Source organism: Hyla sarda, chromosome 5 (genome assembly GCF_029499605.1).
Source record: "Hyla sarda isolate aHylSar1 chromosome 5, aHylSar1.hap1, whole genome shotgun sequence".
NCBI lineage: Eukaryota > Metazoa > Chordata > Amphibia > Anura > Hylidae > Hyla > Hyla sarda.
The window spans coordinates 260,893,751-260,905,961 of record NC_079193.1 but is presented as its reverse complement, the minus strand read 5'-3'; the positions used below and the strand labels follow the sequence as shown (position 1 = coordinate 260,905,961).

Sequence of the window (12,211 nt, the reverse complement as noted above, 5' to 3'; positions counted from 1 at the left end):
GTACGCCTCCTCCTGGATGCACCAGACACTGTCGCCTCCTAAGACAGTGCAGAGGGAACAGTCCGGAGTCTGCAGGAAGGAGAGGGAGCCATGCATATAGTTCGGCCAAGGTAGACAGCGGGATGCAGTACACACTGGCGGCTACCAATCGCTAGGCTTACACTTATAGTCTTGTGAGCCCATTCACTTAAATAAAAAATCTGTAAAAAAAGGAATAAATATAACACACATGCCTAGAAAAATGCAATACATCCTGATACAAGTGGTGTCTAAAACACCATTCCCCAACAGTATACAGACAAGCCACAATATTATATGATAGAGGTCACATTTACAAAATACTGATAAACATCCATTCAAGCACTTATCATTCATGGTGGGGTGGGATGAGGTAGGTGCTTAACATTCTAATTTCACATCGATGTTTTAAAAAGTTTTTTGGTGTTTTACCTGCCCCAGTATTAATACTTAGCATATTCTAATCATGTAAAGTTCCTGTTCTCAGTGGCGGTTAGTATGTAAATTTCCCAGCACATACATAATAAGGCGAATTCCATAGGAAGCCAGTTAAACTAATGAATACATTTTTGGATGGTGGAAGGAAACCATAAAGGGGTACTCCACTGCTCAGCATTTGGAACAAACTGTTCCAAAGACTGGAGCCAGCGCCAGGAGCTCGTGACTTCATAGCCATGCCCCCTCATGATGTTACACCCCGCCCCCTCAATGCAAGTCCACCCCCTATGACGTCACAAGCTCCCAGCGGGGCTATGACTTCACAATCTCAATGCAAGTCTATGGGGGGCCTGATGTCTTGAGGGGTGTAACGCACTTAGGGGGGGCGGGGTGTAACATCATGAGGGGGCGTGGCTATGATGTCATGAACTTCTGGCACCGGCTCCAGCGTTCGGAACAGTTTGTTCCAAACGCTGAACAGCGGAGTACCCCTTTTAGGAAATCCATAAAAAAAAACTTCAGTGAGTTAGCTTGGTAATATTAATCTCTTCCCAATGCAGCCAGTTTTGGCAACAGTGTTTTTGAATAGCTTTTCTAGAGTCATAACCTATGAATTTTCCAATTACATTTACCGCATGGGAGCTTATTATTTGTGGGCAAGGTGTGTTTTTATGGCACCATTAAATGTTCTATATAATACATTGAAAAACGTTCCTTCCCACTTGCGGATGGTATGTGAATAAATAGTATATAAACTGTTATTCCCTTTTATTGCACAGTGCAGACGCTTGGTGGTTGATCACATTTTATTTACACAGACATTAACATCATTGGAGGATATAATAACAACTGTGTAAAAAACAAACAAACATTTTTTACTGAGATAGCCTTGTTAAAGGGGTACTCCGCCCCTAGACATCTTATCCCCTATCCAAAGGATAGGGGATAAGATGTCTGATCGCAGGGGCCTCGCCACTGGCGATCTTGGCTGTGGAGCAAACTTTGCTCCATGCCGGATGATTGGCGATGCGGGGTGGAGGCTCATGGCATCACAGCCACGCCCCACTTGTGCCGTCACGGGCATGCCCCCTCAATGCAAGTCTATGGGAGGGGGCGTGGCCGTGACGGCCATTGAGGGGGCGTGGCCGTGACGTCACAAGCCTCTGGTGCTGCACCCGATGCTCTAAACAAAAGCCGGGTGTAGCAGGGAGATCGCGGGGTGCAGCAGGGAGACATCTTAGGATAGGGGATAATACGTCTAGGGGCGGAGTACCCCTTTAAGTCTGTTACCACTTTGTTGGTTATATTCAAATGTGGATTCTTCAGCTGGATTTAAACAAAGGTTGGGTTTAAAGGGCATATATACATTTTCAGACACATGTTTAAAATACTGACTTTGATCATGTACTATCTGTAGAGAAACATGTACAAGTCTAGACAAAAGAATTCATGTAATATAAATAAGATACAGAATTTAGCAGGAAGTTTAAAAAGTCAGCTATTAAATGTATGGAACTGGAAGTAATTTGGCTACAAGAAATCTAGATTGGAGGGTATTTCCTTAAAGAACTTGTATTTAATCTGATACTTAGTGTGAGCGATGGGGTATGTGGATACTTTCCCATTAAACACTAATAAGCTTCCAACATGTAATTCTCAGTTCCGATGAGAAAAATGAGCTGTGAAATGTGTTGAAGTGTCACATGAGTCACCTCAACTATGAACTGCATTGAGATGTTAGATAGACTACATAAAGCAGAGCGAGTATCAGTAAAACACTGGAACATACACTACAAGTACTATTTATTAATAATCTACTTTTAGTATTGGAGTATGTACAGGTGAAACACTGGAAGGGTGGTAATGTAAGGTGCCCATAGACCTTCGATTAAATAGTTTGTTGAGTGAAATTAACAATGAATGTGTAAGGGACTTACCTGCCCTTGCTCCAGCATTGTGTCCGGTCCCCATAAGGCGCTGCTGGCAGCATCTCACATGATGATAGCTCAGCCTGTCAGGAGACAAGAGTGCCAGGCCAGTCAGCTGTAACATTGGTGCTCACATATCCTTACTGCTGGACATTAAAATAGACATCTGCCTGTCATTGTTACGCCTAGCGCTCCGGGTCCCCGCTCCTCCCCGGAGCGCTCACGGCGTCTTTCTCCCTGCAGCTCCCCGGTCAGTCCCGCTGACCGGGAGCGCTGCACTGTCATGGCCGTTGGGGACGCGATTCGCACAGCGGGACGCGCCCGCTCGCGAATCGCGTCCCAGGTCACTTACCCGTTCCCGTCCCCTGCTGTCATGTGCTGGCGCGCGCGGCTCCGCTCTCTAGGGCGCGCGCGCGCCAGCTCCCTGAGACTTAAAGGGCCAGTGCACCAATGATTGGTGCCTGGCCCAATTTGCTTAATTAGCTTCCACCTGGTCCCTGACTATATCTAACCTCCTCCCATGCACTCCCTGGCCGGATCTTGTTGCCCTTGTGCCTAGTGAAAGCGTATTGTGTGTCTAAAGCCTGTGTACCAGAACTTCTGCTATCCACCCTGACTACGAACCTTGCCGCCTGCCCCCGACCTTCTGCTACGTCCGACCTTGCTTCTGTCTACTCCCTTGTACCTCGCCTATCATCAGCAGTCAGAGAGGTGACCCGTTGCTAGTGGATACGACCTGGTCACTACCGCCGCAGCAAGACCATCCCGCTTTGCGGCGGGCTCTGGTGAAAACCAGTAGTGACTTAGAACCGGTCCACTAGCGCGGTCCTCGCCAATCCCTCTCTGGCACAGAGGATCCACTACCTGCCAGCCGGCATCGTGACAGTAGATCCGGCCATGGATCCCGCTGACGTCCCTCTGCCTTATATCTCTGATATCACCACGGTGGTCGCCCAGCAATCCCGACAGATCGCCCATCTAACCCACCAGCTGTCGGAAGTATTCACCATTGTGCAGCAACTTCAGTCGCAACTTCAGCAGCAATCATCTCCTCCGCCAGCTCCTGCACCCCTTCCGCAGCGAGTGGCCACTCCTAGCCTCCGCCTGTCCTTGCCGGACAAATTTAATGGGGACTCTAAGTTTTGCCGTGGCTTTCTTTCGCAATGTTCTCTGCACTTGGAGATGATGTCGGACCAGTTTCCTACTGAAAGGTCTAAGGTGGCTTTCGTAGTCAGCCTTCTGTCTGGAAAAGCTCTGTCATGGGCCACACCGCTCTGGGACCGCAATGACCCCGTCACTGCCTCTGTACACTCCTTCTTCTCGGAAATTCGAAGTGTCTTTGAGGAACCTGCCCGAGCCTCTTCTGCTGAGACTGCCCTGCTGAACCTGGTCCAGGGTAATTCTTCCGTTGGCGAGTACGCCATACAATTCCGTACTCTTGCTTCTGAACTTTCCTGGAATAATGAGGCCCTCTGCGTGACCTTTAAAAAAGGCCTATCCAGCAACATTAAAGATGTTCTGGCCGCACGAGAAACTCCTGCTAACCTGCATGAACTCATTCATCTAGCCACGCGCATTGACATGCGTTTTTCTGAGAGACATCAAGAGCTCCGCCAGGAAAAAGACTTAGATCTCTGGACACCTCTCCCACAGTCTCCACTGCAATCTGCGCCTAGGCCTCCCGCCGAGGAAGCCATGCAAGTGGATCGGTCTCGCCTGACCCTGGAAGAGAGGAATCGCCGTAAGGAAGAGAATCTTTGTCTGTACTGTGCCAGTACCGAACATTTTTTGGTGGATTGCCCTATCCGTCCTCCACGTCTGGGAAACGCACGCTCGCACCCAGCTCTCGTGGGTGTGGCGTCTCTGGATGCTAAGTCGGCTTCTCCACGTCTCACGGTGCCTGTACGGATTTCTACTTCAGCCAGCTCTTCCCTCTCAGCCGTGGCCTGCCTGGACTCTGGTGCTTCTGGGAATTTTATTCGGGAGTCCTTGGTGAATAAATTCCGCATTCCGATGACCCGTCTTGTCAAGCCACTCCACATTTCCGCGGTCAACGGAGCCAGGTTGGATTGCACCGTGCGTTACCGCACGGAGCCCCTCCTAATGTGCATCGGACCTCATCACGAGAAAATTGAATTTTTGGTCCTTCCCAATTGCACTTCCGAAATTCTCCTTGGACTACCCTGGCTTCTACACCATTCCCCAACCCTGGACTGGTCCACTGGGGAGATCAAGAGTTGGGGTCCCTCTTGTTCCAAGGACTGCCTTAAACCAGTTCCCAGTACTCCCTGCCGTGACCCTGTGGTTTCTCCTGTATCCGGTCCCCCTAAAGTCGTTAGGGACTCTGCCTGCCACAGAAAATGCCTCTCCCCCTCCCAGTCCCTTCAGGCAAGCCTCTGTGTCCCCTCATGGCTCCCGTCCTTGTGTCTCCCTGCCCCGTGCCAAGCTTCACCCTCTGCCCTCCCTCCCCATTCCTACTCCTGCTGTACTGCCTGCCATTGAGGAAACCATCCATTCCTTCCCGGTGTCTTCATCCCAGGGGAGGCAGTCACCGGACAAAAAAAAGGGGAGACCTAAGGGGGGGGTACTGTTACGCCTAGCGCTCCGGGTCCCCGCTCCTCCCCGGAGCGCTCACGGCGTCTTTCTCCCTGCAGCTCCCCGGTCAGTCCCGCTGACCGGGAGCGCTGCACTGTCATGGCCGTTGGGGACGCGATTCGCACAGCGGGACGCGCCCGCTCGCGAATCGCGTCCCAGGTCACTTACCCGTTCCCGTCCCCTGCTGTCATGTGCTGGCGCGCGCGGCTCCGCTCTCTAGGGCGCGCGCGCGCCAGCTCCCTGAGACTTAAAGGGCCAGTGCACCAATGATTGGTGCCTGGCCCAATTTGCTTAATTAGCTTCCACCTGGTCCCTGACTATATCTAACCTCCTCCCATGCACTCCCTGGCCGGATCTTGTTGCCCTTGTGCCTAGTGAAAGCGTATTGTGTGTCTAAAGCCTGTGTACCAGAACTTCTGCTATCCACCCTGACTACGAACCTTGCCGCCTGCCCCCGACCTTCTGCTACGTCCGACCTTGCTTCTGTCTACTCCCTTGTACCTCGCCTATCATCAGCAGTCAGAGAGGTGACCCGTTGCTAGTGGATACGACCTGGTCACTACCGCCGCAGCAAGACCATCCCGCTTTGCGGCGGGCTCTGGTGAAAACCAGTAGTGACTTAGAACCGGTCCACTAGCGCGGTCCTCGCCAATCCCTCTCTGGCACAGAGGATCCACTACCTGCCAGCCGGCATCGTGACAGTCATGGACCCATCACTAGCAGTATTTTGTATATTTGTGTTCCTGGGCCCTCCCTTTAGCACCCTGACCCTCACAAAATGAGTGTAGAGACTGTCTCCCGATTGGGGGGCATAATTTAGGGGGATTGTCCAAGTAGGCAGGGACAGTGGCTGGGGTGAGAGTAGGGCTGCACTGTTCCCTAACTATTGTGACAGAACAATTGTTTTAGCCGGCCATTGACAGAATGTTATTGTCGGGAAAGAAGATGGCTGTGTGTGAAATTTTTAGCCGAAACACCATAAATGAAAAGATCTTTTATTCACAAACAATCTTCCAGAGAAGAATATTCTCAGAACGGTTCCCAAAATATTTCCAGAAAGACTGTTAGTCCCTCAATCCAATGTCATTGATCATTTATGGGCAGATTCAACAACTTTGAAAGTCTATGTGAACTGAAATGTGTCTAGTCACCATACACATATACCAGTCAACATATTATTATCTTTTCTGCATTACCATCTGTACAAGATGCTGGGATAGCATTGGCTTTCCAAACCCTAGCGCTTTCCCTGAAAGTGCCCCCCTACTATTGAGTTGGTTTAACATGTAGCTCATCATATATTTAGCACAAGTTTGTATTCCTGAGTCCATAATAATGAAGAATGGGACTTTCTTATTAATGGCTATTGGAGCTTTTATTTTCCATGTTACTACTGTACTTTACTGCAGTTTTTGGTCATGTCATTTTTATAGAGACTTGACTACTGTACTTTACTGTAGTTTGGGGTCATGTCTAGTGATGCAATCTGATTGGTTGCTTTGGGCAACTCTACCACTCTTCCTCTACACAGGTTTTGATAAATCCCCCCCCTTTAAATTATAATAATGTTAGGATACATTATTATAATTTAAAGGGGGGGATTTATCAAAACCTGTGTAGAGGAAGAGTGGTAGAGTTGCCCAAAGCAACCAATCAGATTGCATCACTAGACATGACCCCAAACTACAGTAAAGTACAGTAGTCAAGTCTCTATAAAAATGACATGACCAAAAACTGCAGTAAAGTACAGTAGTAACATGGAAAATAAAAGTCCCAATAGCCATTAATAAGAAAGTCCCATTCTTCATTATTATGGACTCAGGAATAAACAGTGCTGATTATGAATGCATCAGAATGACATTCGGTATTTAGCAAAGACAATAAAAGAAACAGTGTGATTTATTACTTTTATTTCTTACATAATTCCACCTTTTACTGTCATTTTTCTTTTTTATTGTGTTAAGATTTCCACTGAAGTCCTGCAAAATATTTAGTATATGATATAAACTTAAGATCCAAGAATGGCAGTCTTTAGAGGTTACAAGGTTTCCTCATAGGGTTTAATTTGTACGACATCAGTCATCACCTCTAAGCCCAAAAAAGAACATCTATCCTGGGCTCTGGTTATTACAGCTCTATTCTGCTTTTATATTTCAGCACTCTGATGTACCTGAAGGAGTGATAAGAGTCTATGCTCCATTACACTCAAAGGTTTCCATGGCAATCCAGCTGAACAGTCGGACAAAAGCCAAAGACATCCTGGCGCGGTTTCAGTGTGAAAACAGGTGCTGTGGTGATCTTTTCTTGTGCTTCCTTCCCTTTATATTCATTTGATACAACATAACAGTTCCATAAATTTTATATCATATGACTCGACAATCTGTTTTCCTACCTCTGTTTTCTTAGACAAATTCAGGCATACCAGTGTGTGTGTGTGTGTGTGTGGGGGGGTTGCGCTGGGCCATCCATCTTAACTGGTGGGAGGCCCCCTTCTCCACTCTGGGCCGGCCCCGGATTCATCCAGGGTATGCCGCAGGTACCGTCCGCATACCGGTGTGGACGGACTAGTGATGCTGAGGTAGCAGATGTCTGTGCACAGGGACGCCCCTGACATCACAGATGTGTCCCTTTCCCAGCTTCTAGGCAACAGGAAAAGACCCGCATACGCCGAGAGCTACAACTGGGGAGGTGAATTGATGATAAGAGATGACGGGGGCAGGGGGAGATGAATGATGACTTTTAGAACATTGGGTTTCCATATCAAGTGCAGAAAATATGCCAGACTGCAATTCTTGCAAACGATGGGGGCGATTTATCAAAACCTGTGCACAGGAAATGTTAAACATTTACCCATAGTAACCAATAAGATTGCTTTTTTCATGTTTATAGACACCTCTGAAAAATGAAATAATTAATCTGATTAGTTGCTGTCACGATGCCGGCTGGCAGGTAGTGGATCCTCTGTGCCAGAGAGGGATTGGCGTGGACCGTGCTAGTGGATCGGTTCTAAGTCACTACTGGTTTTCACCAGAGCCCGCCGCAAAGAGGGATGGTCTTGCTGCGGCGGTAGTGACCAGGTCGTATCCACTAGCAACGGCTCAACCTCTCTGACTGCTGAAGATAGGCGCGGTACAAGGGAGTAGACAGAAGCAAGGTCGGACGTAGCAGAAGGTCGGGGCAGGCAGCAAGGATCGTAGTCAGGGGCAACGGCAGGAGGTCTGGAACACAGGCTAGGAACACACAAGGAAACGCTTTCACTGGCACAATGGCAACAAGATCCGGCGAGGGAGTGAAGGGGAAGTGAGGTATAAATAGGGAGTGCACAGGTGAACACACTAATTGGAACCACTGCGCCAATCAGCGGCGCAGTGGCCCTTTAAATCGCAGAGACCCGGCGCGCGCGCGCCCTAGGGAGCGGGGCCGCGCGCGCCGGGACAGGACAGATGGAGAGCGAGTCAGGTACGGGAGCCGGGATGCGCATCGCGAGCGGGCGCTACCCGCATCGCGAATCGCATCCCGGCTGGAGACGGTATCGCAGCGCACCGGGTCAGTGGAGCTGCCCGGAGCGCTGCGGTAGTGAGAGAGAAGCGAGCGCTCCGGGGAGGAGCGGGGACCCGGAGCGCTCGGCGTAACAGTACCCCCCCCCCTTGGGTCTCCCCCTCTTCTTAGAGCCTGAGAACCTGAGGAGCAGACTTTTGTCTAGGATGTTGTCCTCAGGTTCCCAGGATCTCTCTTCAGGTCCACAGCCCTCCCAATCCACTAAAAAGAACCTTTTTCCTCTGACCGTCTTGGAGGCCAGTATCTCTTTCACTGAGAAGACGTCAGAAGAACCGGAGACAGGAGTGGGAGAAAGTAATTTGGGAGAGAAACGGTTGATGATGAGTGGTTTAAGAAGAGAGACATGAAAGGCATTAGGAATACGGAGAGAAGGAGGAAGAAGAAGTTTGTAAGAGACAGGATTAATTTGGCACAAGACTTTGAAAGGACCAAGATAGCGTGGACCCAGTTTGTAACTGGGGACACGAAAGCGGACATATTTAGCGGAGAGCCATACCTTGTCTCCGGGAGCAAAAATGGGGGGAGCTCTTCTTTTCTTATCGGCAAACTTTTTCATGCGAGATGAAGCCTGTAAAAGAGAATCTTGGGTCTCTTTCCATATGGTGGAAAGATCCCGAGTCACTTCATCTACAGCGGGCAAACCAGAGGGCAAGGGAGTAGGGAGGGGGGGAAGAGGGTGACGGCCGTACACCACGAAAAATGGGGATTTGGAGGAAGATTCAGAGACTCTAAAGTTATACGAGAATTCGGCCCATGGTAGAAGATCTGCCCAATCATCCTGGCGGGAGGAAACAAAATGTCGTAAATAATCACCCAAGACCTGGTTAATTCTTTCTACTTGTCCATTGGATTGAGGATGATATGCAGAAGAAAAGTTTAATTTAATCTTGAGTTGTTTACAGAGAGCCCTCCAGAATTTTGACACAAATTGGACGCCTCTATCCGAGACTATCTGTGTGGGCAACCCGTGAAGACGAAAAATGTGTACAAAAAATTGTTTAGCCAACTGAGGCGCTGAAGGAAGACCAGGAAGAGGGATGAAATGTGCCATCTTGGAGAATCGATCAACGACCACCCAAACAACAGTGTTGCCACGGGATGGGGGTAGGTCTGTAATAAAATCCATACCAATCAGAGACCAAGGCTGTTCGGGGACAGGCAGAGGATGAAGAAAACCAGCGGGCTTCTGGCGAGGAGTCTTATCCCGGGCACAGACAGTGCAGGCTCGCACAAAGTCCACGACATCCGTCTCCAGAGTCGGCCACCAATAGAAGCGAGAGATGAGTTGCACAGATTTCTTGATGCCCGCATTGCCTGCGAGATGGGAGGAGTGACCCCATTTGAGGATTCTGAGGCGTTGGCGTGGAGTGACGAAGGTCTTCCCTGGAGGAGTTTGCCTGATGGAGGCTGGAGAAGTGGAAATCAGGCAGTCAGGAGGAATGATGTGTTGCGGAGAGAGTTCAACTTCCGAGGCATCCGAGGAACGAGAGAGAGCATCGGCCCTAATGTTCTTATCGGCAGGCCGAAAGTGAATTTCAAAATTAAATCGGGCAAAGAACAGAGACCATCTGGCCTGGCGAGGATTCAGCCGTTGGGCAGACTGGAGATAGGAGAGGTTCTTGTGATCGGTGTAAATAATAACTGGAAATCTTGATCCCTCCAGCAGATGCCTCCATTCCTCAAGTGCTAATTTAATGGCTAGAAGCTCTCGATCCCCGATGGAGTAGTTCCTCTCCGCCGGAGAGAAGGTCCTAGAAAAAAAACCACAAGTAACAGCATGCCCGGAAGAATTTTTTTGTAGAAGGACCGCTCCAGCTCCTACAGAGGAGGCATCAACCTCCAATAGGAAGGGTTTAGATGGGTCAGGTCTGGAGAGCACAGGAGCCGAAGAAAAGGCAGACTTGAGCCGTTTAAAGGCGTCTTCCGCTTGAGGAGGCCAAAACTTGGGATTGGCATTTTTTTTGGTTAAAGCCACGATAGGGGCCACAACGGTAGAAAAATGTGGAATAAATTGCCTGTAATAATTGGCGAACCCCAAAAAACGTTGGATAGCACGGAGTCCGGAGGGGCGTGGCCAATCTAAGACGGCAGAGAGTTTGTCTGGATCCATTTGTAGTCCTTGGCCAGAGACCAAGTATCCTAGGAAAGGAAGAGATTGGCATTCAAACAGACATTTCTCTATCTTGGCATAAAGTTGATTGTCACGAAGTCTCTGAAGAACCATACGGACATGCTGGCGGTGTTCTTCTAGATTGGCAGAAAAAATCAGGATATCGTCCAGATATACAACAACACAGGAGTATAAGAGATCACGAAAAATTTCATTAACAAAGTCTTGGAAGACGGCAGGGGCGTTGCACAGGCCAAAGGGCATGACCAGATACTCAAAGTGTCCATCTCTAGTGTTAAATGCCGTTTTCCATTCATCCCCCTCTCTGATGCGGATGAGATTATAAGCACCTCTTAAGTCCAGTTTGGTAAAGATGTGGGCACCTTGGAGGCGATCAAAGAGTTCAGAGATGAGGGGTAGGGGGTAGCGGTTCTTTACCGTGATTTTATTAAGACCGCGGTAGTCAATGCAAGGACGTAGAGAGCCATCTTTTTTGGACACAAAGAAAAATCCGGCTCCGGCAGGAGAGGAGGATTTACGGATAAAGCCTTTTTTTAAATTTTCCTGGATGTACTCCGACATAGCAAGAGTCTCTGGGGCGGACAGAGGATAGATTCTGCCCCGGGGTGGAGTAGTGCCCGGGAGGAGGTCAATAGGACAATCATAAGGCCTGTGAGGAGGTAGAGTCTCAGCTTGTTTTTTGCAAAAAACATCCGCAAAGTCCATATAGGCCTTAGGGAGACCGGTTACAGGGGAAACCACAGAGTCACGGTAAGGGGTACTGGGAACCGGTTTTAGGCAGTCCTTGAAACAAGAGGGCCCCCAACTCTTGATCTCCCCAGTGGACCAATCCAGGGTTAGGGAATGGAGTTGAAGCCAGGGTAGTCCAAGGAGGATTTCGGAAGTGCAATTGGGGAGGACCAAAAATTCAATCTTCTCGTGATGAGGTCCGATGCACATTAGAAGGGGCTCCGTGCGGAGACGTATGGTACAGTCCAATCTTTCATTGTTTACACAATTGATGTAGAGGGGTCTGGCGAGACTGGTCACTGGGATGTTGAACCTGTTGACGAGAGAGGCCAAAATAAAATTTCCTGCAGATCCGGAATCCAAGAAGGCCATAGTAGAGAAGGAGAAGGCAGAGGCAGATATCCGCACAGGCACAGTAAGACGTGGAGAAGCAGAGTAGACATCAAGGACTGTCTCACCTTTGTGCGGAGTCAGCGTACGTCTTTCCAGGCGGGGAGGACGGATAGGACAATCCTTCAGGAAGTGTTCGGTACTGGCACAGTACAGGCAGAGATTCTCCATGCGGCGTCGTGTCCTCTCTTGAGGTGTCAGGCGAGACCGGTCGACCTGCATAGCCTCCATGGCGGGAGGCACAGGAACGGATTGCAGGGGACCAGAGGAGAGAGGAGCCGGGGAGAAAAAACGCCTTGTGCGAACAAAGTCCATATCCTGGCGAAGCTCCTGACGCATGTCAATGCGAGTGGCAAGATGGATGAGTTCATGTAGGTTAGCAGGGATTTCTCGTGCGGCCAGAACATCTTTAATGTTGCTGGAT

The 12,211-nt window shown here is 49.3% G+C and overlaps 1 protein-coding gene across 6 annotated transcripts in view; it reads left to right on the top strand.

Annotated features, from left to right (window-relative positions):
- Positions 1–12,211, top strand: part of ARHGAP28 (Rho GTPase activating protein 28) — a 183,080-nt gene that overhangs the window by 160,296 nt on the left and 10,573 nt on the right. For all 6 annotated transcript variants that reach the window (XM_056521611.1, XM_056521608.1, XM_056521612.1 and 3 more), the window contains exon 13: positions 7,137–7,264. In XM_056521611.1, the coding sequence (XP_056377586.1) occupies positions 7,137–7,264 (128 nt within the window). The remainder of the gene's footprint in view (positions 1–7,136; positions 7,265–12,211) is intronic.